Source organism: Rhinolophus sinicus, linkage group LG04 (genome assembly GCF_036562045.2).
Source record: "Rhinolophus sinicus isolate RSC01 linkage group LG04, ASM3656204v1, whole genome shotgun sequence".
Taxonomy (NCBI): domain Eukaryota; kingdom Metazoa; phylum Chordata; class Mammalia; order Chiroptera; family Rhinolophidae; genus Rhinolophus; species Rhinolophus sinicus.
Window position 1 is genome coordinate 90,292,004 of NC_133754.1, and position 25,867 is coordinate 90,317,870.

At 37.1% G+C, this 25,867-nt stretch overlaps 1 protein-coding gene across 1 annotated transcript in view; it reads left to right on the top strand.

Moving 5' to 3' along the window:
- Positions 1-25,867, top strand: part of CPB2 (carboxypeptidase B2) — a 56,657-nt gene that overhangs the window by 20,076 nt on the left and 10,714 nt on the right. Inside the window, exons 5-8 of the mRNA XM_019753549.2 lie at positions 4,589-4,690; positions 10,767-10,874; positions 23,151-23,261; positions 25,715-25,808. Coding sequence (XP_019609108.2) covers positions 4,589-4,690; positions 10,767-10,874; positions 23,151-23,261; positions 25,715-25,808 — 415 coding nt within the window. The remainder of the gene's footprint in view (positions 1-4,588; positions 4,691-10,766; positions 10,875-23,150; positions 23,262-25,714; positions 25,809-25,867) is intronic.

The following is a 25,867-nucleotide window of genomic DNA, read 5'->3' on the forward strand; positions in this document are numbered from 1 at the left end:
GGCTGCTCAGCGCAAGTTATGGAATAAGCCAAGCCACTGGAAGCAGCTTGGGTGTGTCCAAAATTTGGATGGGGTGGGGTCTGAGAGAATCACCAGGGTGGATGAGTGGTGTTCGTCATGTTGATGGAGACTCAGATATGGCAGCCACCTGTGTCTGCACTCCAGAAGGGGGAAGGTCTCAACAAAGAAACAATGGCTTCTGCCAGCACTTCTCTCTGGGAGAAAGCTCTCCCCCAGAAACCAGACAACTTAGTTCCTCCCCTTATGTCCTTGGCACCTTTTGAGCTACTGCCCAGCACTGGAGCTCTGAGCCAGTGAGCAGGTCAGCAAGTAATTTTGTGCATGATCCCTTTAAGAGGGAATCCAGCCACCCTCTGTCTCACTCAGCCATAATCTCCATTAGTTTTCACAGCCAGAAGTTATGGGGACTTCTCTTCCCAGTACTGGAACCCTGGGCTGAGGAGCCTAGTCTGGGACTGGGAGCCCTCACTCCCTGATGGGGGACCTCCACAGCCGTGATATCTCTCTTGATTTTAAACACCACACGTGGACCAGGCCATGTGGGACTGGCCTTGTCCACATCTCCACCCTTCCTACCAGTCTCAAAGTGGCTTTTTCTATGTGTCCTTAGTTGTAGGACTTCTGTTCACCTAGACTTCAATTCTCAGTGTCAGTTTTCAATGATGGTTGTTTTGTAGTTTAGTTGTAATAGTGATGTGGTCTAGAGAGGAGGCGAGCACAGCACTTACCTACTCCACTTTCTTTGAGTTGTCTTTTATCAAATTTTTTTTTTAATTTCAGTTATTATATTCTTTATTTCTCACTGATTCTTTTTTATGTTTTCTACCTCCTGTTTTACATTTCTTATCTCTTTGTTGAAATTCTCCCTGAGATCATTGAGCATCCTTATAACCAGAGTTTGGAAGTCTGCATCTGATAGTTGCTTGTGTCCATTCTGTTTAGTTCTTTTTCTGAAGCTGTGTTCTCTTTTTTCATTTGGGACCTGTTTCTTTGTCTCCCCTATTTTGGCTGCTTCCCTGTGTTTATTTTGTTGTATTAGGTAGGGCTGCTATGTCTCCTGGTCCTAGTAGAGTGGATTTATGTAGTAGGTATTTTGTGGGGCCCAGTTGCGCAGTCTCCCTGGTCACCTGAGTCAGGTGCTCCAGTTGTAGGTATGGGGATAGAGTCCCAGAGAGCAGTTTCCAGGGTCTCGGCCTCACGTGGAAGGGTGCTGGCTTGAGTGATAGATGGCCATCAGCTGTGACTAGTTGGCCATCATCTGTAACCAGTTAGCCATTGGCCACTAATATAACTGCCGTGGCTATGCTAGGGGGTTGGTTCGCTGTTTGGTTGGCAGAGAAGCAGACGAAGGACTGTGGATCGTGTGGCTCCTTCTACCTGTGTCTCCAACCCAGCCACTAGCAAGACTATAGTGGTATGACTCCCCTATCCATGGCGCCGTGAGTGTTCCTTTTTGGCCTCACCATATCCTGCATTCTGGTGTGTGGAGCGGGACCAGAGACCCCACATGACAATAGGTCTTTCTTTTTTACATAGTATACTCCAATGGATAAAAATCCCTTTTATTCTTTCATAGAAGCATACTGCTATATTTCTTAATATGAGTATTTATATTGTCTTTGTTCAGGTGCCCAGAAACTATTAAGGACCATATTCATGTTTTTAAAACATCTAAGACTTAAGTAACATGAGGTCTGACAATTAAGTTTGCAAACTCATTCTAGAAAAAGTGTACATACCTCATTGTTGAATATCACTATGGTCACCTTTGAACTACTCCCCTTGGGAAGCTATGCACTGATGCCAGCACTTAGTTTACCCTTCAAAGCAATTTTGGAACTCTTTCTGGGATGGCCATCAGAGCTGTCATCGTATTACCCTGTATGTCATCAAAATATCTTTCTTTCAATATTTCCTTTATCTTCAAGTAAAGAAAGAAATCATTGGGGGCCAGATCAGGTGAGTAGGGAGGGTGTTCTAATACAATAGTTTGTTTACTGGCTAAAAACTCCCTCACAGACTACCGTGTGAGCTGGTGCATTGTCATGATGCAAGAGCCATGGATTGTTGGTGAAAAGTTCAGATTGTCTAACTTTTTCATGCAGTCTTTTCAACACTTCCAAATAGTAAACTTGGTTAACTGTTTGTCCAGTTGGTACAAATTCATAATGAATAATCCCTCTAATATCAGAAAAGGTTAGCAACATCATTGCAACAAGTTCTCTAACTTAATTGTCAGACCTCCTAAAAATCAATTTTCTATTTATTCTTCAAAAGCATCTGTTAGTTTCCAGGTAGTTAAACCAGAACTTAGTCTGCTCTAGAATCAATGTGCATGGCTGATTGATGGGAATCTTAAAAGGCATCCCCCTTCTTTATCTCTTGCCTCTGTTTATCCCACCCAGACCAACCCCCTCCAGAGTCTACCATCAGTCCTGAATAAGCAAACTTGATGTCTAGAGTTGAGAGGCTAGGTAGGAATGGAGAAGGTAATTTCACTGCTGTGCTGAGTTCAGCGGAAAGAGGGGAATGCCTTAAACAGAAGTATTTTTAAATAGTTTAAAAATATTTTTTAATTTTTTTTCCAAAAAATTATCTTTTTTTTTACACTATCCCCAGGAAAGAGTTGAAAATACATGGGGGAGGGGGGTAAAGTACATAAATGACTATATTAGTTTGCCATACCCTGTATTGTCTGCCATAACAAAGTACCACAGACTGGGTAGCTTAAACAATAGAACTTTATTCTATCACTGTTCTGGAGGCTGGAAACCCACAATCAATGTATCAGTAGGGTTGGTTTCTCCTGAGGTGTCTCTCCTTGACTTGAAGATGGCTGCCTTCTCGCTATGTCCTTTTCTCTCTTTCTGTACATCTCTGGTGTCTCTCTGTATGTCTTAATCTTCACTTCTTATAAGGCCACCGATTTAGGTGGATTAGGACCCACACTAAAAGCCTCATTTAATTGAATTACCTATTTTGAAGGCCCTATCTCCAAAATGCAGTCACATTCTAAGGTACTGGAAGTTAGGGCTTCAATATATGCCTGGGGGAACACAATTCAACTCATAACAATGACATGTCAGGAAATGTTTCAAGCCTCTCCTTCCTCCTACCCCAATCCTTTCTAGAAGGTTCATAGGAACCATGGCAATCTTACTATCAGAAAATTCCTTCAAGTCCTTCCTTCCACTTCAGCACTGATCTCTCCTTCAGCCCTCACCACAAGGTCACCTGGTGAGCAGACAATGTTCTTTTGTCATTAACTTTCACCAGGAAATCTTGAGTAATCCACCATAGAGAGAAAAACAAATAGCAAAACCAAAATATTTCTTAAAACAAATGCCAAAGGAAGATTTATTCAAAACATGTTACTTTCATTACCTCAGATCAGATTGTAAAATAAAGCTTTTGTAAAGCAGCATCCATACAACACAGCCTACCCCATTGGAGGAAATCTATTGAACCATCACTGTAACACAAGATAGTATATGTAATAGTTCTCTCAGATGTATTTATTCCTTGGAAGAGTAACACAGTATACAGAGGACCACTGAGGATATCCCGGATGATTAAATCTCCAACACCACAGATACTGACAGACATTGGTGGCAGGTATGCCTCCCAGGAGCATCTTAATTCCCAGCACAGACAACCACTCACCCTAGTTATGCTACTTTAAGAGGATCCAAGAATAAATGGTGCTCCAGTTCCCATCAACTAGGACTGCTATTTGAAATTAACTCTAGAAAAGTTTCCAGAAGTAAGGCCAAGGGTTGGTTATTGCCATTCCAGAATGTATAAAAGTTTAATTGTGGCCCCTGAGAGAAGTTGGTCTACATTAAAACATGGTCATGTTCCATCATTCAACACCTGCTTTGAAGTGGATGCTAGCTTAAAGTCAGTCTCAGAACTTTTAATTTGTCCTTGTACTATAATCTTGACAGAATCATAAATACCACTAGACTTCCACACAGGAGAGATTCCAGAATCAAACTCCTCCTCAGGGTAAAAGAGAAATTCTTTCCCCTCCACATTGTACTCACCTTTGCCTCTTATAATTTCACAGATCTTATTGTGAGTGCTCAGGTCTCTAGTGGGAAATAATGGCACTGCCATTTATCCTGTGTGAAGATAGTGCCCAGGGCTTCCTTTGGTTACTCTTGAAAAGTGAATTTTTTTTAATAGTCCTACATATAATAAAACTGAACTCTTGAATTAATGGTAAAGAGGGTTTCATACACAGAGGCAGGGATTTAATGTAATAAGCCTATAAAAATAACTCTCAGGACACATACTTTAAAGATGAATTTTTCCTACTTTGTCATAAGTTTCTTAGTACCTTTCTACTCTTTCTCTAAACCTTGATACTTTTCAAAATTTTAATTTTATTGATTTTTTTCTAAACAGAAGGAACACTCTGCCCCAAGTGTTTTAGTTCCTCAGTCTTTCTACATATAGAGGTTTAGGAGGGATCTCCTTCCCTTGAAGAAGTTGTCTTCTTCGTTTGGTCAAGGAAATGCTTTGAACTTGCTCTGTGACTTACTGCTTGTTTCCATTTCAATAGATCTATTATTGGATAGAAGATATAACTGAGCGGTATCCCCATATGGTTGAAAAAATCCACATTGGATCGTCATTTGAGAAGCGTCCACTTTATGTTTTAAAGGTATGTTGCAAGTAGAGTCATTAATCTTTTAACTTTGAGGGATGTGTTAATTCTCCAGCAGTGGTTGCTCTAACTTGGATATTTTTTCTTTGAGTTCTGGAAATATTTGTGTTATAAATGTTCCTCAACTTTAATATCCAGCTATTTAAGGTTGGTTATTACTTACAATTTCTTTTTCATTTACTAATGCAGTGTTGCAGTGTTGTTCTATGAGTGGAAACCCCAGTTTTAGAATCAACTCTGTCTCTGTTTAAGTGACATAAATAAGCCATTTAGCCTTCCTGAGCTTCAGGGCCTACTGTCATAAAATGAGGGGAGTGGTCTGGGTTATTTTTCAAGTCCTGTTTTATTTACACCACCACTACCACCACCACCACCACCACCACCTCTGACTGGCTTACAGGAAAGGAGAGAGAGAGAGAGAGAGAGAGAGAGAGAGAGAGAGAGAGAGAGAGAGAGAATCTGCTATTGGACAAACACTGACATTGACGCAGTTTTTGGAACCAAAATAAGAGCTGACAAACCAAACTCAAGGAAGAACAGGAATCAGGGCAATGCTGGGGTCTTCACAATAGAGCTGATATAATAGCTTGTGCTCCAGTCATGGTCCATTTAGTTGATTATTTTTAGTTGAATAAATTGACCTCAGTAAAAGTGAGTGAATATTGCAACAGGAAGAATTTTGGGGAGTCATGAAACCATACTAATTCCTGCCTGTTACTTTCTAATTCTGTAGTTATGGTTTTGTTGTTGTTGTTGTTGTTTTACCACTCTTCCCCCTAAAAATATTTTTTTGAGTTAAAAAGAAGCTCTGGAAAAATTTTAATCATTGGAAAAATACGTTAGATTTAGTTAGACTAGTTTACATATAGTTTCCCAACATTATCTAAATTGTGATAAGTGAGCCTGTTCAGTCATCTAAAGATAAGATTTTGAGTCAAGATTTCTGGATTTTGATCTGTTCTGATAGGGACTTGTAGTGCAAACTCAAGACAGACATATGAAACATTGGATCTTCTTGTTAGCTGTGTAGGTCAATCCGATTGGATCCATGTAATAACGATATACCCAACCATGACATTTGCTTCCAGCCATGTTGTGTGTACTCTTTGAAACTTGGGTTTCTGGGACCTAGATGTATATGTTGGAAAGCCATGCTTGCTGCATGCTCAAGTCCTGGTCTTACTTGACCAAGGATGTGTACATACTGGCATGATGTTGGTTCTGGAGTTCTTCCATCTTTCCATTGTCAGGGTGAGTAACAAGAGTGTTTGCTCAACAAAGTTAGACAGAAGGTGAATAAGTCAGACAACTCAGGATTTTTTATTAAATTAAATAGATTAAATCAGCCAGGCAGTTCTCTGTACAATTTGACTCTTTATGGTCAATGCTATGTGACTTTCTCACTTGCTTTCTCATTGAATATCACTAGCTTCAGGTTAGTTAAGAAAAATCCTCCATGGGTGGTGCAGATAGCAATCTAAAAATCTAACTCTCTTTTTCTTGCTTTAGAATTGCAACCACGCATATTTGTTTGATTTTACAACACTCTTCTCACTCCCCTCTATGCCCTAAAACTGTGTTGTAACTAATTTTTAAAAGCAAATGATACATGATTCATTTTGTTTGGAGCTGTTTTTAAGAATTCTTCTGAAGCCATCAAAGGCTATCATTGAGGAAAAGTTGAAAGTTCTTATTCCAGAGAGTTAACAACTTGTACTGGTCTCTGATACTATGAATCAAAACAAGACTTCTGTCCCCAAATCTGTTTGTGATAAGGTAGTGTGAAGTTATATGTGTGCTTTTTTTCTTTTTATGTGAAATGGGGAAATAGTCTACACATAAAATGTATGTACTCTAGAAAAATGGTGAGGAAGTCCAAGTTTATTTTTGGCACCACAAGCTTACCTTTCCCAAGCGTTTCTCTGTTCCACACCTCCCACAGAAAGGTACCCACGCAACATATACCATTTTACCTCTAATAAAGTGTGAAGAAATTGCCTGAAGCACTAGTTCTCTAACCTCTACTTCTGCATGTCCACATGCAGCACTGGAATGAGTAGTTAAATGTGGGGGAATAGGTTTTTGGTTCAAGATGGCAGAATAGGTAAACCCTGTACTTGCCTCTTCTCATGACCGCATGAAAATTACAACTAAATTATGGAACAACTACCATTGATAATCACCTGAAGTCTAGTTGAACTGAAGTCCTACAACTAAGGCTGTGCAGAAGAAGCCACATCAAGACTAATAGGAGGCAGAGACACAGAATGGGATGGTCCCAATCCTGCATGTGACTGCTACAAATTAGGAGGGATATCTCAGCTGCAGAAGTCCCCCATGGAGGAGCAAGGGGTCCCTGCCCCACACCAGGCTCCTGAGCCCAGGGTTCCAATGCCAGAGAGAGAAGTCCCCAAAACCTATGGCTGTGAAAATCAGCAGAGATTGTGGCTGAGTGATGTGAAGAGCAGCTGGAGTCCCAAGCATTCCTCTTACAGGGCCCACTCACAGTTTTACTCGGTGATATATTCACTCACTCAGTGCTCCAGTGCAGGGCCAACAGCTCAAAAGGCCCTGGGGACATACAAGGAGGAACTGAGTTGTCTAGATTCAGAGTGAAGGCTGGAAGGGCAGCTTTCTCCCAGAGGGAAGTGCTGGCAGAAGTCATTGTTTCTTTGTTGAGCCCTTCCCCATCCTGGAGTTCAGACACAGGCAGCCACCACATCTCAGTCTTCATCAATATGGCTAACACTACTCATTCACCTGGTGATTCCCTGAGACTCCACCCCATCCAACTTTCAAGGATACCCAAGCTGCTTCCAGTGGCTTTTCCATTCAAATGGCTGTTGACTCATGCTGTGGACTTTCCTAAAAAATATATCTCTCAAAGTTTCACAAACCCAAACAAGCAGCATCTAGCTTCAGTATTTCCTGTACCACTTGTCAAGCAGACTAAAGCACATCACTTGGTTTGTGGTTTGGCCTCTCAATGAACCTCCAAGCATAGTGTGGGTGACAGCTATCTGTAGGTTGCTTTGTTGCACATGCTAGGTGGCCCCCAGCAGGGCACAGGCTGTAGCTAAACTTGACCTGTGGCAGGGCCCTCCCAGGAGGCCCCAAGGCTGGCAATCCACATGGCCAATATCAGACCCAGGGGAAGCATTACCTGGCTGCTTCAGATGATGACGCACACAAAGGGCAGACTAAGCAGAAACCAGAGCCTTGCTTAAGTGAAACCATCCTCCATAGGGTCAGTCTCTGCAAAATAGCTCCTCCACTGTAGTCACAGAAACTACTTACAACCAATCAGCCTGAGGGTTACTCCCTCCCACTGATACAAAAACAGCAACCAAGGATGAACTACAACAGGAGAGCACACAACCCATACAAAGGATACACCTGGAGCACCTGGTCAAGTGACTTGTAAGACTGTACTGCTAAATCCCACAGAACATCTGCTACATAAGGCCACTCCGCTAAGACTGGGAGACATCACAGCCCTACCGAATACATAGATATAAACAACAGGAGGCAGCCAAAATAGGAAGACAAAGAAATGTGTCCCAAGTGAAGGAAGAGAAAAAAGCTCCAGAGAAAAAACTAAACAAAATAGAGATAATCATCTACCAGATGCAGAGTACCGAACACTGGTAATATGAACTTAGGGGAAGAGTAAATAAACTCAGTGATAACTTTGACAAAGAGATAGGAAAAATAAAAATGGAGATAGAAAAACATTTAAAAAGATCCAGTCAAAAAATTAAGAATACAATAACTGAAATGAAAAATACAGTAGAGGGAATCTTAGATGAAGCAGGGAATCAAATCAGTGATTTAAAAGATAAGGTAGCAGAAAACACCCAATCAGAACAGCAAAAAGAAAAGAGAATCCCCCCCAAAATGAGGACAGTTTAAGGGACCTCTGGGACAACATCAAGCATACCAACATATGCATCATAGGGATACAAGAAGAAGAGAGAGAACAAGAAATTGAAAACTTATTTGAAAAAATAATGAGGGAAAACTTCCCTAACCTGGTTAAGGAAATAGATATATAAGCTCAGGAACACAGAGTCCCAAACCGGATGAACCCAAAGAGGACAACAGCAAGACACATCATTCTTAAAATGCCAAAGGTTAAAAACAAAGAGAGAATCTTAAAAGCAGCAAGAGAAAAACAGTTAGTTACCTACAAGGGAGCTCCCATAAGACTGTCAGCTGATTGCTCAACAGAAACTTTGCAGGCCAGAAGGGATTGGTACAAAATATTCAAAGTGATGTAAATAAAGACCTACAAGCAAGATTACTCTACACAGGAAAGCTATCATTTAGAATTGAAGGACAGATAAAGAGCTTCCCAGATAAGAAAAAGCTAAAGGAGTTCATCACCACAAACCAGTATTATAAGTAATGTCGAGGGACTTCTTTAAGTAAAGGAAGAAAAAAAGATTAAAAAAAATATACTAAAATGGCAATAACTACATATTTATCAACAATTACTTGTAAATGTAAATGGATTAAATGCTCCAAAAGACATAAGGTGGCTAAATGGATAAGAAAGCAAGTCCCTTACGTAAGCTGCCTAGAAGAGACTCACTTCAGATTGAAAGACACACACAGACTGAAAGTAAAGGAATGGAAAATGATATTTCATGAAAATGGAAAGAAAATACTGGAGTAGCAATACTTATACTGGACAAAACAGACTTTAAAACAAAGGTTATAACAAGAGACAAAGAAGGACCCAGTAATCCCACTTCTGGGTATTTACCCAAAGTGTTACTTCGAGGGGACGAATGCATCCATATGTTCATTGCATCATTGTTTACAATATCCAAGATGTAGAGGCAGCCTGGGTGTCCATCAATGGATGAATGGAGAAAGAGGAGGTGATATCTATATACAATGGAATATTGCTTGGCCATAGAAAGAAATGGGTTCTTGCCATCTGTGGCTGCATGAATGGACCTAGAGGGTATTGTGCTAAGTGGAGTATATCAGACAGAGAAAGACAAATGCAATGTGATTTCACTTATATGTGGAATCTAAATAACAAAATAAACAAATAAAACAGAAACATACCCATAGATACAGAGAACATTTTAACAGTTGCCAGAATGGAGAGGGCTTGTGGGGGTCAGTAAAAAAGGGGAAGGGAGTAAGAAATACAAAGTGGTAGTTACAAAATACTCATGGGTGTGTAGAGTATGGCATAAGGAATATAATCAATAATATTGTAATATCTATGTATGGTGTCAGATGGATACAAGATTTATCAGGTTGATAGATGGGAGGGGGTTTAGGGGCAGAGTAAGAAGTGTGAAGGGATTAAGAAGTAGAAATTGGTAGTTACAAAATTTTCATGGAGATGTAAAGTAAAGCATAGGGAATATGGTCGATAATATGGTAATAACTATGTATCATGGCAGGTGGGTACTTGACTAGTCAGGGGGAACACTTCTTAAGTTATGTTAATGTCTAACCACTATGCTGTATACCTGAAATTAATACAAAATAATATTGAAAGTCAACTGTAATTGAAAAATTTTAAAAGGTGGGGAAAGGTAAAGGGTAATAAGAGGTTTAAATTTCCAGGTATAAAACAAATAAGTCATGGGGATGTAATGTACAGCATGGGGAATATAGTCAATAACATTGTGATAGTGTGGTACGGTGTCAGGTGGTTGCTGGATTTATCATGGTGATCACTTCTTTGTATGAATGTATAAATGTTGAATAACAATGTTGTACACTTGAAACTAGTATTATATTTTATGTTAACTATATCTTAATAAAAATCTTTAAAAAATAAATGTTGGGGAATAAAAAGATCTTTAAATCAAGAGTCCTGGCTTCAAAACTTAATCCGATTTTCACCAGCTATGTGATCTTCGCTAGTAATTTCATCTCTTCACCTTTAATCTCACCTGCTTTTAATTTCCCTTGAGAATTCTCAAAGGAATACAGAAAATAATGTATATTTCAGAGATTTGTTAAAAGGATTAAATATAAACCCTAAGTAAATGTGTTATCCTGAGACTTCTTGTTTCTTTTTTTTTTGGTTTTCTTTTGGCAGGTTTCTAGAAAGGAAAAAACAGCCAAAAATGCTGTGTGGATTGACTGTGGAATTCATGCCAGAGAATGGATCTCTCCTGCTTTCTGCTTGTGGTTCATTGGCTATGCAGTAAGTAGTGTATTCTCTAAGCAGTTTCTCATTATGTGGCCTAAGACCACTTGTGTCAGAATCAGCTGGGGTGTTTATTAAATGCCTTTTTCCATTCACATCCTAGAATTCCTGACTTAAAAATCTCTGGAAGTGAAGCTTAAAAATCTACAAACTTTTTCAAGCTTCCACAAATTTTCACAAGCTTCCCAGGTCATTTTTATGCATATTAAATTTGAGAACCATAACATCGAGCATTTAAATCACACTAGATTGATGGCCTTTTCCTTTCTTCATTTTTAGTTGGGGCTAAACACTGGAAAATAATTAAGAAATGTAAACAACTGTAATATTTTTGCAAGTAGAAGACAGAACTGAAACAATTACTAAATTGAATCCCAATTAAATTTTTTCTTGTTTTAAACAGAAAAGATTGATAAACTTAATGATATTTAAGAATTTTTGTTCATCAAAAGACACCATTAAAAGAGTAAAAAATGTAAACTCTAGGGAGGAAGAGTTATTTGCTTTACAAATAACTTATAAGTAACTAGTAACCAGAATTTTTTTTAAAAATCCTCCAAATAGGCATGAAAAAAATAAATCCTCCAAATCAATTTTTAAAAAATCAGCTAGCCATAGGAAGAAACAGCAAAAACTTGAATAGGTGCGCTATAATATAAATTAGAAAAATCTACATAATCAGTAAATATATAATAAACTTTTGCTCATACACATCAGAATAACCCCAAGAAAGTTCATAGTAATGATTCACATTTAAAAAAAAACCTGTAATTAATGAATATATTAATTGTGGCATATTCATACAATGGAATGAATGTTATACAGCAACTAAAATGAATAAACTACTACTGTATATAACAACATGAATGAAGCTCACAAATATAATGATGAGCAAAAGAAATAAGTTACATAATGATACATAGAGAGTAATTCCACTTATGTGTATATCAAAATCAGGCAAAATTAAACTATATTGTTTGCAGATGTATCAATTCGTGGTAAAAATATAAAAACAAAGCAAAGAGATAATTATTTAAATTATTTATTTCCAAAACACTCATGCCAGATACAGTTTTAAGTGCGCTTACAAATAATAACTTACATTTTCATCATCATCACCATTTTTACCTCTACAGGCTGTATCATTACGACTGGAAAGAGTGATATGGGAACCTTCTTAGATGCAATTTGGAGTATTTATTCACTCGTGCATATTACTTTTTAAATTATTTATTTCTTTTTTTTTCAGTTACTGTTGCCATTCAATATTATTTTATATTAGTTTCAGGTGTGCAGCATAGTGGTTAGATACTTACATAATTTATACAGTAATTTCCCCCGATTAGTCTAGCACCCAACTGAAACTATACATACAGCAGATGCCAAAAAAAATGTATACACATTTTAAGAAAAGAAAACTGTATTAAATTGTAATACTCAATATATACCAATAACAAAACATGAATACAAGTCACTTTTCTCTCCTTCAATTACAAAAGGTGCTCAAAGTGGTTACCATCAGCGTCCAGAACTTCTGATTATGGCAAACTACTGCTTGAGCAACACTGACCGAAGTGTCCACTTGTATACATTTTTGGGGCACCCCCAGTAGTTGCAACATTATTTATTATATTCTCTGTGCTGTACTTTACATCCCCATGACTATTTTTTAATTTTATTTTTATTTTTTATTACTTTCAGTTACACAATGCAATGTAATAGTTGGACATTTTACACCCCTCACAAAGTGACAAACCCCCAATCTGCTACTCCTCTAACATCCTATATAGCTGTTACAATACCACTGACTATCTTCACTATGCTGTACTCCACATCATATATATATATATATATATATATATATATATATATATATATATATGTATTTATATACATATATATTTAATTATGGTTGACATTCAATATTATTCTACTTCAGCTTCAGGTGTACATTGATCAGGCATTTACACAGTCTATGAAGTGATCCGCCTGATAAGTCCAGTGCCCATCTGGCACTACATAATCTTTACGACACTGTTGATTAAATTCCCCATACTGTGACTATATTATGACTACTAATTTGCACTTTCTAATCCCTTCACCTGCTGCCCCATTCCCACCTCATGACTATTTTTTAACTACCAATTTGTATTTCTTAATCCTTTTACCTTTTTCACCCAGCTCCCCAAACCCCCTCACCTCTGGCACCTATCTCTTTGTTCTCTGTATCTATGAGTCTGTTTTACGTGTTTATTTTGTTCTTTAGATTCCACATATAAGTGAGGTCATATGGTATTTGTGTTTCTCATTCTGACTTATTTCACTTAGTATAATACCCTCTAGGTACATCCATGTTGTCACAAATGGTAAGATTTCATTCTTTTTTAAGGCCAATTAATATTCCATTCTACATATGTACCACATCTTTATTGAATTGTCTGTTGATGGGTGCTTGGGTTGCTTTCAAATCTTGGTTATTATAAATAGTGCTGTAATGAACATAAGGGTGCATACCTTTTCAAATTAGTATTTTGGATTTCTTTGGGTAAATACCCAGAAGTGGAATTTCTGGGTCATAAAGTAGTTCTATTTTTTTTATTTTTTGAGGAAGCACCATACTGTTTTCCATAGTGGCTGCACCAGTTTGCAATTCTACGAACAATTTACCCTTTTCTCTCCATCCTCACCATCACTAGTTGTTTGTTGATTTATTGGTGATAGCCATCCTGACTGGTATGAGGGGATGTCTCATTGGAACTTTTATTTGCATTTCTCTGATGCTTAATGATGTTGAGCATCTTTTCATATGTCTATAGGCTATGTATAAGTCCTCTTTAGAAAAACAGCTATTCAGGTCCTCTGCCCATTTTTTAATTGGATTTTTTTTTTTTTTTTTTTTTTTTTTTTTGGTGTTGACTTGTGTGAGTTCTTTATAAATTTTGGATATTAACCCCTTATCAAATGTATCACTGGCAAAAATCTTCTCCCATTCAGTAGCCTGCCTTTTCGTTTTCTTAGTGGTTTCTTTTGCTGTGTAAAATCTTTATAGTTTGATATAGTCACATTTGTTTCTTCTCCTTTTTTTCCTTTGCTTAAGGAGATAGATCAGAAAAAATATCACTAAGAGCAATGTCAGAGAGTTTACTGCCTATATTTTCTTCTGGGAGATTTATGGTTTTGGGCCTTACATTTAAGCATTTGATCCATTTTGAGTTTCTTCTTGTGTATGGAGTAAGAAGGTGATCCAGTTTCATATTTTTGTGTATATCTGTCCAGTTTTCCCAAAACCATTTATTAAAGAGACTGTCTTTACCCCATTGTATGTTCTTGCCTTCTTTATCACAGATTAAATGACCATATAAGTGTGAGACTATTTGGGCACTCTGTGCTGTTCTCTTTTTATGCCAATGTGTCTCTTTTTATGCCAATACTCTTTTGTATTATAATATAGTTTGATATCAGATAGTATGATACCTCCAATTTTGTTATTTTTTCTCAAGATTGCTGTGCCTATTTGAGGTCTTTTGTGGTTCCTTATAAATTTTAGAATTATTTTTTCTAGTTCTGTGAAAAATGCCATTGGTATTTTAATAGGGATTGCACTGAATACAAGGTATGATAATTGAGCGTTTTTTCTAGGATGAGTTCACAGGCTTAATTGTCCAACCTCGTATATACATTGATTTGGGTATTGTGGACATTTTAAGGATGTTAATTCTTCCTACCCTTGAGCATAGTATATGCTTCCATTTATTTGTATCTTCTTCAATTTCTTTCTTCAGTGTCTTATAGTTTTCTGAATACAGGTTTTACCTCTTCGGTTAAATTTATCTCTAGGTTTTTGGGGGTTTTTTTTAATACAATTGTAAGTGGGATTGTTTTCTTAACTTCTCTTTCTAACAGTTCATCATTGGTATAAAAAATGCAACCAATGTCTCAATATTAATTTTGTATCCTGCCACTTTACTGAATTCATTTATCAGTTCAAATAGTTATCATTGTCAGACCTCGTATGTTCATCAGGGATATAAACCTTTAGTTTTCTTTTTTTGTAATGTTTTTGTTTGGTTTTGGAATCAGGGTAATGCTGGCCTCATAAAATGAGCTTGGGAGCATTCCCTCCTCTTGAATTTTTTGGACTAGTTTGAGAAGTATCAGTGTTAATTTTTCTTTGAAAGTTTGGTAAAATTCACCTGTGAAGCTGTCCAGTCCAGGACTTTTGTTTGTTGGGAGTATTTTTTATTACTGATTATTCAATTTTGTTAGTAATTATCTTTTGATTCAGATCTTCTGTTTTTTCTTTATTCAGTCTTGGAAAGTTTTATGTTTATAGGAATTTATCCATTTCTTCCAGATTGTCCAATTTGTTGGCATATAATTGTTTATATTATTTTCTTATATTCCTTTGTATTTCTGTGGTGTCAGTTGTCACTTCTCTTCTTTCGTTTCTTATTTTATTTATTCAGGTCCTCCTTCCTTTTGTCTTGATGAGTCTGCTTAAAGTTTTATCCATTTGGGTAATCTTTTTTGAAGAACAAGCTCTTGGTTTCATTGGTCTTCTACATTGTGTTTTTAGATTCTATTTCATTTATTTCTGCTCTGATATTTATTTCCTTCTTTCTATTCACTTTGGGCTTTGTTTGCTCTTCTTTTTCTAGTTCCTTTAAATGTAAGGTTAGATTGTTTCTTTGAGATTTGTCATGAGATAGGCCTGTATTGCTATGAATTTCCCTCTTGGACCTGCTTTTGCTGTGTCCCATAGATTTGGGGTCATTGTGTTTTCATTTTCATTTGTCTGAAGGCATATTTTGATTTCTTCCTTGATTTCATTGTTGTCCCATTTATTATTTAGTAACATGTTGATTAGCCTCTATGTGTTTGTGTTTTTCAGTTTTGTTTTTTCTTGTAATTGATTTCTAGTTTCATACCATTGTGGTCAAAGAAGATCCTTGATATGAGTTCAATCTTCTTAAATTTATTAAGACTTTTTTTGGGGCCTAACATGTGGCCTATCTTGAAAAATGTTCCATATGCATTTAAAAACCAATGTGTATTCTACTGCTTTGGAGTGAAATGCTCTAAAAATATCAATTAAATCCATCTGGTCTAGTGTGTTATTTAAGGCTGCTGTTTTCGTGTTGATTTTCTGTCTGGTAGATCTGTCCATTGGTGTCTAAAGCTCTCAGACCCCTGAGAGTTGTCCAAGAAAGAGTGCAGTACAGGTGGAGCTGGCTGTTCCTCAAGAAATTGTCTCTGGCATTGCAAGAATTGGGTGGAGCAGGGTCCCAGGGAACCACCAGGATGGTGGGAGAGGTGCTCACCAGGCCAGTGCAGAGTCAAATTTAACTGTGTGTGGGAAGGCTCTGCACGGGAAAGACGGCACCCACCTGCCGGCTGCACAAGAGGAAGATTTTACACAGTGAAAATGGTGACTGTCCCTCCAGTACTCACCCTAAGCCACACAACTTTGTCTCTCCCCATATGTCTCTGATGCCTCCTGAGTCACTGTCCCTCTGCCAGAGCCCAGAGTGAGTGCCTGTGAGCTAGTGAGTCTGTATGCACACCCTTTAGAAGGATGTCTGGGTTTCCCACAGCCTTCTGTCCCACCCAGATGGTTAGAATCTCTACCGTTTTTCACGGCCAGGTGCCATGGTGGCTCCTCTTCCTGGCACCAGGCTGGAGACCCCAAGGTGAGGCTGGGGTCCCTCACTCCTCTGCAGAGTGGGATCCTCCATGGCAGAGATATCCCTCCCAAATCTGAGTGGTCACAGCAGGTGTTCACCTGGCCTGCTCAGCATCTCTGCCCTTCCTTCCAGTCTCAATATGGCTTCTTCTTCATATCCTTAGCTATAAAACTTCTGTTTAGCTAGACTTCAGATGGTTCTCCAGGTTGATTGTTCTATAATTAGTTGTATTTTAATGTGGTCATGGGAGGAGGCAAGCACAGCATTTATGTATGCTGCCACCTTGGATCCTTCCTCCCTAATTTCTTTTTCTTTTGATTTGAATTATCCAGACATTTTTTTGCCATATTCTGCCCATGGAAACTGAACATAAAGTATAACATTACAGGGCAGATTATATTTTTCCACATGTCATAGTAGGGGATTTTTTCCCCGAAGAATGCCTTGCCATCAAAAAATCCATATATAAGGCAAAAAGTATGTCATAAGAGTAATTATAAGCCTCTATAATAACTGAAAAAAGTAAAAATTGTCATTCAGATCCCATAAAATGGGGCTATATGTCCTCTACACTGTTTTATACAAAGAGCCATTGCCACTGGGAAAATAACTTAAAATATGTGTCCTTCTGAATAATGGTTATTATTGTCTCTGTATTCACAGATGCACATGAACACAAAATTGATGAGTTAGAAAATTAAAAGATTGCCACTTAGATTGATCTGTCTTAACAAATGAGGTACATCAAAGGTAAAAATATTTCTGCCTTTTCTGGGTCTTGTCAAATAATGACATTTGTACCTACCTTCATTCAACTTATCCTCTTCTCTTCATCACTGATGGGAGCTGAAGCATCCCTGAGCCTACTGAAAATTTCCCAACCACCATTGGTACTGCTTTGACCAAATGAGGATAATTCCCTCTGACCAGACAACTTAACACAGCCCAGTCATTTCATGATCTGGAACCTTCCCCCAAGTTGGGTAGTTTTATTCATTTTAGGTAATGAATGAAGCAGCAGCTAGTGGAAAGGGAAAGGTGCAAAGCACTTTTATTCCATAACTGAACCTGGAAAGGGCCAGAAAGAAATTTCAATTTATATTGGCTCTATTCATATTGGTGAAGATGTCCTTAATTGCTGTCCATCTAAAATTTGCAACTCTGACCTCCTATTACACATGCTCTCGTCTACCCCACTCACTTGTTAAATCTTTATAAGATTAAATTATTTATTCCACAAATATTTATAAATTGCCTAAAATGTTCCAGTCCCTGAAGATACATGGAAAACAAAATATAGTTCAAGAAATTACAGTCAAGTATTTTGCCTCAACAATGTGAGCCTGCTTTTCTTTTTTTGCCCATGTAAACATAGTCAATGAGCTCTTTTTAATGGACATTTAAGCTCTATCCTTGCCTGCCTAAAACTGCTCTAGATCATCTGACTTTCATGATTCAAACAATTGTAGGAGGAAAAATAAAATATTTAGCTTTAAAATTTTTGTGTGGGTAGATTTTATATTTAGAAATTAAAGTACCCAAAGATGAATTGAAGTCTTAGCTTTTAAGTCTGTGTAAAGAAAACCTACATTACTCCTGTGTTTCTCCTTTATTCTCCCATAACTACCACACTCACAACATATCTGATACCAAATGTGTGAGAATTTCCCCACACCAAGCAATTCTGTGACACCAGCTTGGTGTCCTACAATTTAACTCAATTCTGACACTGTTTACCTAGAGATAGCATTAGATCCCACAAACCTCCCCCTGTCCCTCACTGCACTTCAGATACTAATAGAAAGTCCAGGTTTTTACCTGTGCTTCTGACAAATCAGCTATAAATTGAAGCTTTCCATGACCCCCTCCTTGGGTTAAACTAATTTGCTCGAGCAGCTCACAGAACTCAGAGAAACAGTTTACTTAATGTTTACCAGTTTATTGTAAAAAGATATGACAAAGGACACAAATGAACAGCCAGATGCGCAAGATGCATAGGGCAAGGTATGTGGGAAGGGGTACAGAGCTTCCAAGCCCTCTCAGGGCGCACCACTCTCCCAGCACTTCCATGTGTTCAGCAACCCAGAAGCGCCCTGAACCCCATTGTACCTTTGGAATTTTTTTTTTAATGTTCATCATTGAGGCATGATGGATCAATTTCCAGTCCTTCTCCTCTTCTTGAAGGAGATGGGATGGGGCTGAAAATTCCAAGCTTCTAATCTTGGTCTTTCTCTTGACTAGCCCTCATCCAGGAGCCCACCTGGGTGATAACATATTGTTAATTACCCAGGAAATTTCAAAGGATATAAAGTCTGTGTCAGGAGCCATGGTCAAAAACCCTGTTTATATTAGTACAAAAGATGCTCCTAGTGATCTTATCACTTAGACAATTACAAAGCTTTTAGTAGTTCTGTGCCAGGAACCAGAGGAGTGGTGGTGCAGAGATCAATATATAAATGTTTTCTATTATCACACAGTTTCTCCCTCCCTTCTCCAATTTAATAAAGGCTTTGTTAAAATTTTATGGTCCAGTCTCATCTAGGGAAGCCCACTATTCTACACTTTGAAAAGCTTGAGGGCAGTTATGTCTTTCTGTGCCCTTCATCCAACCTCTGGAGGCCAAATTTTGATCCCTCTACTTCTGCAAAACAGAGGCTAAGGCTGACTTGCCTATGACCAAACCCAGCCCAGGGTCTGGCACATCAGCAGAACCCAATAAACATATGTTGACCATCACACCTTGCTCAGTACCCTCTCTGCCAACTAGCTTTTCTCACTGCTATCTTTCCTCTGAACCTCTGCCTTGGAGAACTCTCATTGAATTGCACTCTACAATCTCGGGGCCTCCACAGAAGTCCTTCTACTGCTCCTCATCTTAGCAGACACATGAATTGGGAAAGATGCTGCTTCATAGGAGCTTCACCAAGCAGAGGGCCTGCTCTTTCTTTCGTATCAGGAGAAGTAAATCAACATTCTCCTGTCTTAATACTACCATTGCTCTCATTCTTTCCCCAACCTCATGATCTGAGCTGGTTGTTTCACCATTGCCTTTTCTTATTTCTGTCATCTATTGGCCTCCAGATAATTCCTTAGAAACTGGCTCATGCTTCTTTATTCCTGGCCCCAACTCTTGCCATCATTCAGAAGAAATTCAAAGTCTATATATGAGACTCATCTGATGAATCATCTTCTCAAGTCCTTGAACTCTACATTACTATACCTAACCTCAATTTTGTTTCAGTAAATTTCTCCCATGGCCAGCCTCTGTACCTCAGAAATAATTCTCTTCTTGATCCTTAGATCGAGAATATGGCCACAGAGAGTGACAATGAAGGCTAGTAGCAGCCACTTAACCATCTGACTTCTTAATTTTTACTCCTTCCACTTTTCTCGTTCCTCACACCTGCTATGCATGCCTTCATTTGTTTTCTTCAGTAGATTTCCAGTTCTTGGGTATATCTACTTTCTTCTACTTTATCCGCTCCTTTCCAGGAATCTCTTTCTTCATTAACTAGTCCGAGTCCTATCACAAATCATCCATTCACCTGTATTCTGAATTTCTTGCTCCTATGATTGCCCTTCAGGAGTTCCAACCCCAAATTCTAAGAAGAATTAACCATCCTTCTTCTGAGCCACCTTGTACATCCTGATTTTGTTATCATACTTATACCATTGAATTGTTGTTCTTTCTTTTCTAATGATACTTTTATTAGTTTTTGGAGGCAAATGTTATCTGTAGAGTCTTTCTTTCTTTGTTTGTTTGTTTCCCATAACCCAATATGTTGTTTAGTCCACATAATTGGCAGTCAACCCCTTTTGTTTTATTTGAAATTTAAATCAATGCTGCAGGTTTAGGCTAAAATACAACTCTGGGATCCAATGAGTAGTAGCTAAACATTATCTACTATTGGGCTAATTCTTTATTGAATCAGGTCTGAATTATCCATACACACGCAGAGATTGGAGAAAAACTGGGACATACAGCTCTTTGGTATATTTCTAATGGTAGTGAGACTAACCATTTATTTTAAAATCTTCTTATATATCTTAAATGCCTTTATGTACTAATTTATTCTCTGTCAAATGGTTATTGGTTAATTTGTTGGCAGGTATTGTTGTTGTTGCTGTTTAGGACCATTATAAAGACAACGCTTTAGTGTACTCCAGGCACAGAGAGCTGAGTAATCATCTGCCACTGGCCCAGTTGACAGGAATCAGTGAAGCCTTTATCTCTTACACTCTAATTGCTCACTTGCTCTTATGCACTCCTCTGGCACACCCTTTCCTCATCTTTCTTCTCGTTTTCTTGTAGTAGGACAATAATTTCAATTATATTACTTATCTTATTGGTAAATCCTTCATTCAGCAAATATTTATTTGCCTTTTTTGTGTCAGGCATAATTGCTTCAGCCACCTACTTCATTAAAAGTGATTTATTCGCTAGATATAAAACCATACATTTACAGAATCCTGTGAAAACTCATTGGATAACACATGCTTGGAGAACACCATGATACACAGATCACAAATTAATAGTAAAGAATTAGTAGAGTCATGACCATGTTCAACTTGGTTGAAAATGTTATTTGAAAAAAATCACGTCTTTAAACACAGTTGATAGTAATAAGTCAGAATTATAAAGCTTATAGAATATTAGAGGTTATATTAGTTCAGTGATATGATTAGATATCTAGATTGTATGCTTTTGAAGTACAGATAACTGGGTAAATATCAAATCTGAAAAGATTTAAGTAGGTAATGACGTTATTCACAAATTTAATTCAGAACATTTATTGGATTTCTCTGTATTTATGTAACCCTGTTGTAATCCTCACAATGCCTGGAAAGGAACACAGGTTTGTCCAAGTACAACTCAATCTTATCCTTAGCCAATCAGGAAAATACCTAAAGTCCTGAGGATACTGTAACATTATCTAGCTGATCCATTCAGGTCACCCTTTCATCAGCGATGACCTGAATGGATCTTCTCCACTTACAGGTACTGAGAAATCCCCTTATTGCAGTTTCCCTCCTTTCTTCCTTTCTCTAAGGACTCTATCCTTCCTTTTTCTAAGGGTTCTATCCTTCCTTTTTCATCCCTCACTCACTGCTGCTGTTTGGTTCCTTGCTTATTAGACAAGAAACTCTAGGGCTAACATTGATCATCTCTTAGAGCCTAGCTTTTTGCTGAAAGACTCCCATTCAACCATTGGTAAGGATAAGAAGGAAATAAAGAGAATGAAGCAGACAAAGGAACCTACTATGCTCCATCTATTAAAAGTTCAGCAAAAACTGTTTAAATGAAAACAATAAATGCTTTATTATTTTGAAATAAGTGAAATATCATAATCTTTATCTGATAATGAACACTATGTTATTATTGAACAAGACGCCAACATAACTTTACAAATTTGTAGCAGAAAATTGTGTTTAACTAGTTGCTTAGCTACTTAAGATAGTTTCTTTTATTCTATAAAATTTCCTTCCTTCTCATTAAGCTTTCGTTTCTGACCCATAGTAGATTTAAAAATAACTTGTACTTTTGCTTTCCTTTCTCCCATATTTCATAAATTGTTATCCCATATTTCATAAGTGATTAACTTGTACTTTGCTTTCCTTTCTCCCATATTTCATAAGTCGTTATTATAAAGAATTTTAATATGACTCACGATTGTTTTAGGGAAATATGGATATAATATTTTAAATATTTAAAGAGAAGATGGTATAAGTTTTTACCATAGTTAAGGTAGGATTTAAAAGACTTTTTTCTTTTGTCAATAAAAAAAATTTCTTAAAGTTTTTTGAATAAAGTTTAAAGCAACAAATAACTGTAAATCAATCTACAAATTAAAATGTAGCAATATTGCCACAGTAAAGATTTTATACCAAAGCTTAGTCCTAGACGAAATGTTTTAACCAGCTGAAATTTATCTTTGTGGTTCTTCTGCCTTTATATTTGGTTATTTTGGGGTAAACTTCTCAGTCATCAGAATGAGGATGTTATTGATCATGTTGAAATATGTGACCCTAAGGTAGGTGTGAGTCTACAGCAGAGAAGAGCAGTGTCATAGGCCAGTACCTAGGAAAAGCTACCACTGATTTTAAAGCCAAATGATCTGATGCTTGGAAAACATACTCTATTGCAGCAAAAAAATTTAACTTTACAAGTTATAAAGACAATGTTGAAAATATCACTGGTCCTGTCTGGGTTAGTTTAAGCTGTGATTGATGTGGATATTGAAAAAGGAATGGACCTATATCAAGGTTTTTTTCTTAAATTTTTGTGGGCTTTATGAATTTAATAAAGAATTCTTTTTATTTCTTAAAGGAAATTGTAGAAAATGTACAGTTCTGTTTTCAGCCTCCATTAAATAGGAAGACCATTTGCCCCATTTCCAAGGTTTTACCACCACTTGGCAGCTTAGTACCCTAAATTCAGTCTTCCCAGAAATTGATAGTCTTCCTGAAAGTTAAATTTGCAAATCTAAACATGCAAGTGAGTTTTTTAAAAAGAAAAATGCATGAAAGAAACAGACTAAGTTTAGAAGAATTTAAGAGATATATTAAATGTACTTTATTTAATTTGTAGGTAACTCAATTCAATGGGGAAGAAACTCTGCATACCTATCTTCTGAAGTACATGGATTTCTATGTTATGCCGGTAGTTAATGTGGATGGTTATGACTACACATGGAAAACGGTAGGTGAAGGCAAAGAAAAGTAAACATGCCCATTTTGGGGATACACAATACACAGGCTGAATTATTCATAGCATCCTGAATCTTGGAACGTGATTCTATTATGAAAAAATTTTTCAGTTTTCATTATGGAATAGTTCGAACGTATATGAGTGAGAATAACTGTAAACTCTGATGTACCCATCAGACAGCTTCAAAAATAAATAATCAACTCATAGCCAGTCTTCTTTTATCTATATGCCCAACTACTTCTACCTTACCCCTATTATTTTGAAGCAAATCTCAGACATTATATCATTTCATCAATTTATAAAATCATAAATTGCAAGACTTATAACAGCATTCTAATTGAACTTCTAACTGATATGTGAATTTAAAACTTACTACCCTTTAACTCAGTCATGAGCTTAAGTATGAGTATCCTGGTCAATTTCATCTATACTGGAAACCATTATCAATGGTCTTTTTAGTCCATCAACATCATGAGTCATGTAAAATTACTTAAGCAATATGAAGTACAGTCCTTTCTAATTTAATGAGGGGAACATAAAAACATTACTGAGCATACATAAGTTCAGAAAAACCTACTTGCGTAGCACAAGCAAACACTAAGGAGAATGAGAATAATTGCAGCGATTAGAAACATATTGGATTATGCAGTAATTGTTTCATGTAGGAAGTAATTTATGCAGAAGAGATAGGAATGGCAGAGATTAATGAAAAAGTCATCTCGGTGAGAGGAATACTGTGACTAAAAGCTTGCAGGTGGGGGTGAGCAAATCCTAAACTAAGTAAATGAGAAATACTTAGCATAGTACATAACATGAATTTGGTGTTCAATAAATGGTCACATTTGTAGATTGATATTATAATAAATGTATGCCTGCACTTGAATCTTAATAGAATTCAGCCACCCTTTAGGTGTTCCTGCTTTCCAGCTGGTCTTTGTGTCTTAATTCTGCCAATTAGTCCCTTCAATTTGAGAACCTAATTTCTCCAGGGCATTTGTCACTTCCAAACCACAGGCCAGGGGTTGGAAGCAGACTTGGGAGGCTTGGCAGGATTGGTGAGAGCAGGGGAAAAGAGTACCATATCACCCCAAACTTAGAACTTAAAGTCTGCACAACTATTTAAATGATAAAATTTCCAAGTTTACCCCCAAGAAGTCACTGGGGAATTTGCTTTATGTTTACAAACCAGAGTCAAATCAGTACAATCAAAGGATCCCTCTGGCTAAAGGTGTCTTCACATCTCTATCCCCTGTAGCTTTTTAAAAACTAAATTTATTAGGGTGACATTGGTTAATAAAATTATATAGGTTTCAAGTGTACAATTCTGTAATACATCATCTATATATTACATTGTGTGCTCACCACTTATGGGTTCAGTTCTTCTTCCGTCACCATATATTTGACCCACTTCACCCTCTTCTGCCTCCCCATCTCCCTGTTTACCCTCGTAACCACCAAACTGTTGTCTGTGTCTATGAGTTTTGGCTTGTTTGTTTGTCTTGTTTGTTTGTTGCTTTCAGTTTTATATCCCACACATGAGGTGGGACAATTAAGTTCACGAACTTTCCACCGTGGTAATTGTCTAATCTATGGTTTGTGACTTTTTCTGTCTGATTTATTTCGCTTAGCATGATAATCTCAAGATCCATCCATGTTGCCACAAATGGCAGTATTTTATCTTTTCTTATAGCTGAGTAATATTCCATTGTATATATGTACCACATCTTTTTTATCCAATCATCTATCAAAGGACATTCTGTTTCTATGTCTTGGCCAACTGTAGCATTTAGAGAGTATTGAATTCAATCTGAAGAGATCATTGAAACTCATGAGTCAACAATACTGTATTATAATCATCAAACTTAAGAAGAGACTAAATCTTAAGTATTCCCACCACAAAAAAGAAATAATAACTATGTGATCTGATAGAGGTGCTAACTATCACTACAATGGCCATCATATTACAATATACAAATATTATACATGTTGTACACCTTAAATTTGTGAAATGTTAGATATCAAATATATTTCAGTTTAAAAAAACTCATAACTCATAGTTTTATTTTGAGTTGAAACACAAAGTTATTTTACTTTTCTTAGAAGGAATTCAAAGTGACAGTGCATAAAATTACTTTAAAGGAAACAAGACTAAACAAGATGGCCAATAAGCAGCAGAGCAAAACCAAGTGAAAATTTTCTTTGTTTAGGTCAAAATTGATCAAATATTATGATTTTGTTTGGTTGAAAATGAAACATAGTGAACATGATTGAGACCTGGATAGAAACTAGAGCTACGCAAAAGGAATGCTGTGAAGATAGTGACAGGATGAAGTGATGGGGTTGCAGGAGAAAAACACAACCCTAGACACTTAGGCTTTAGAAGTCGTGTCTTTCCTTAAACTATAAGCATGACCACCCTAGTTATCTGTATTTTGTTTATTTAGAATCGAATGTGGAGAAAGAACCGTTCTTTGCATGAAAACAGTCCTTGCATTGGAACAGACCTGAACAGGAACTTTGCTACCAAACACTGGTGTGGTAGGTTGTTTGCTTTATTTCTGGCAATGTCTTTTCACTAAAAAGGTGATATTCATAAA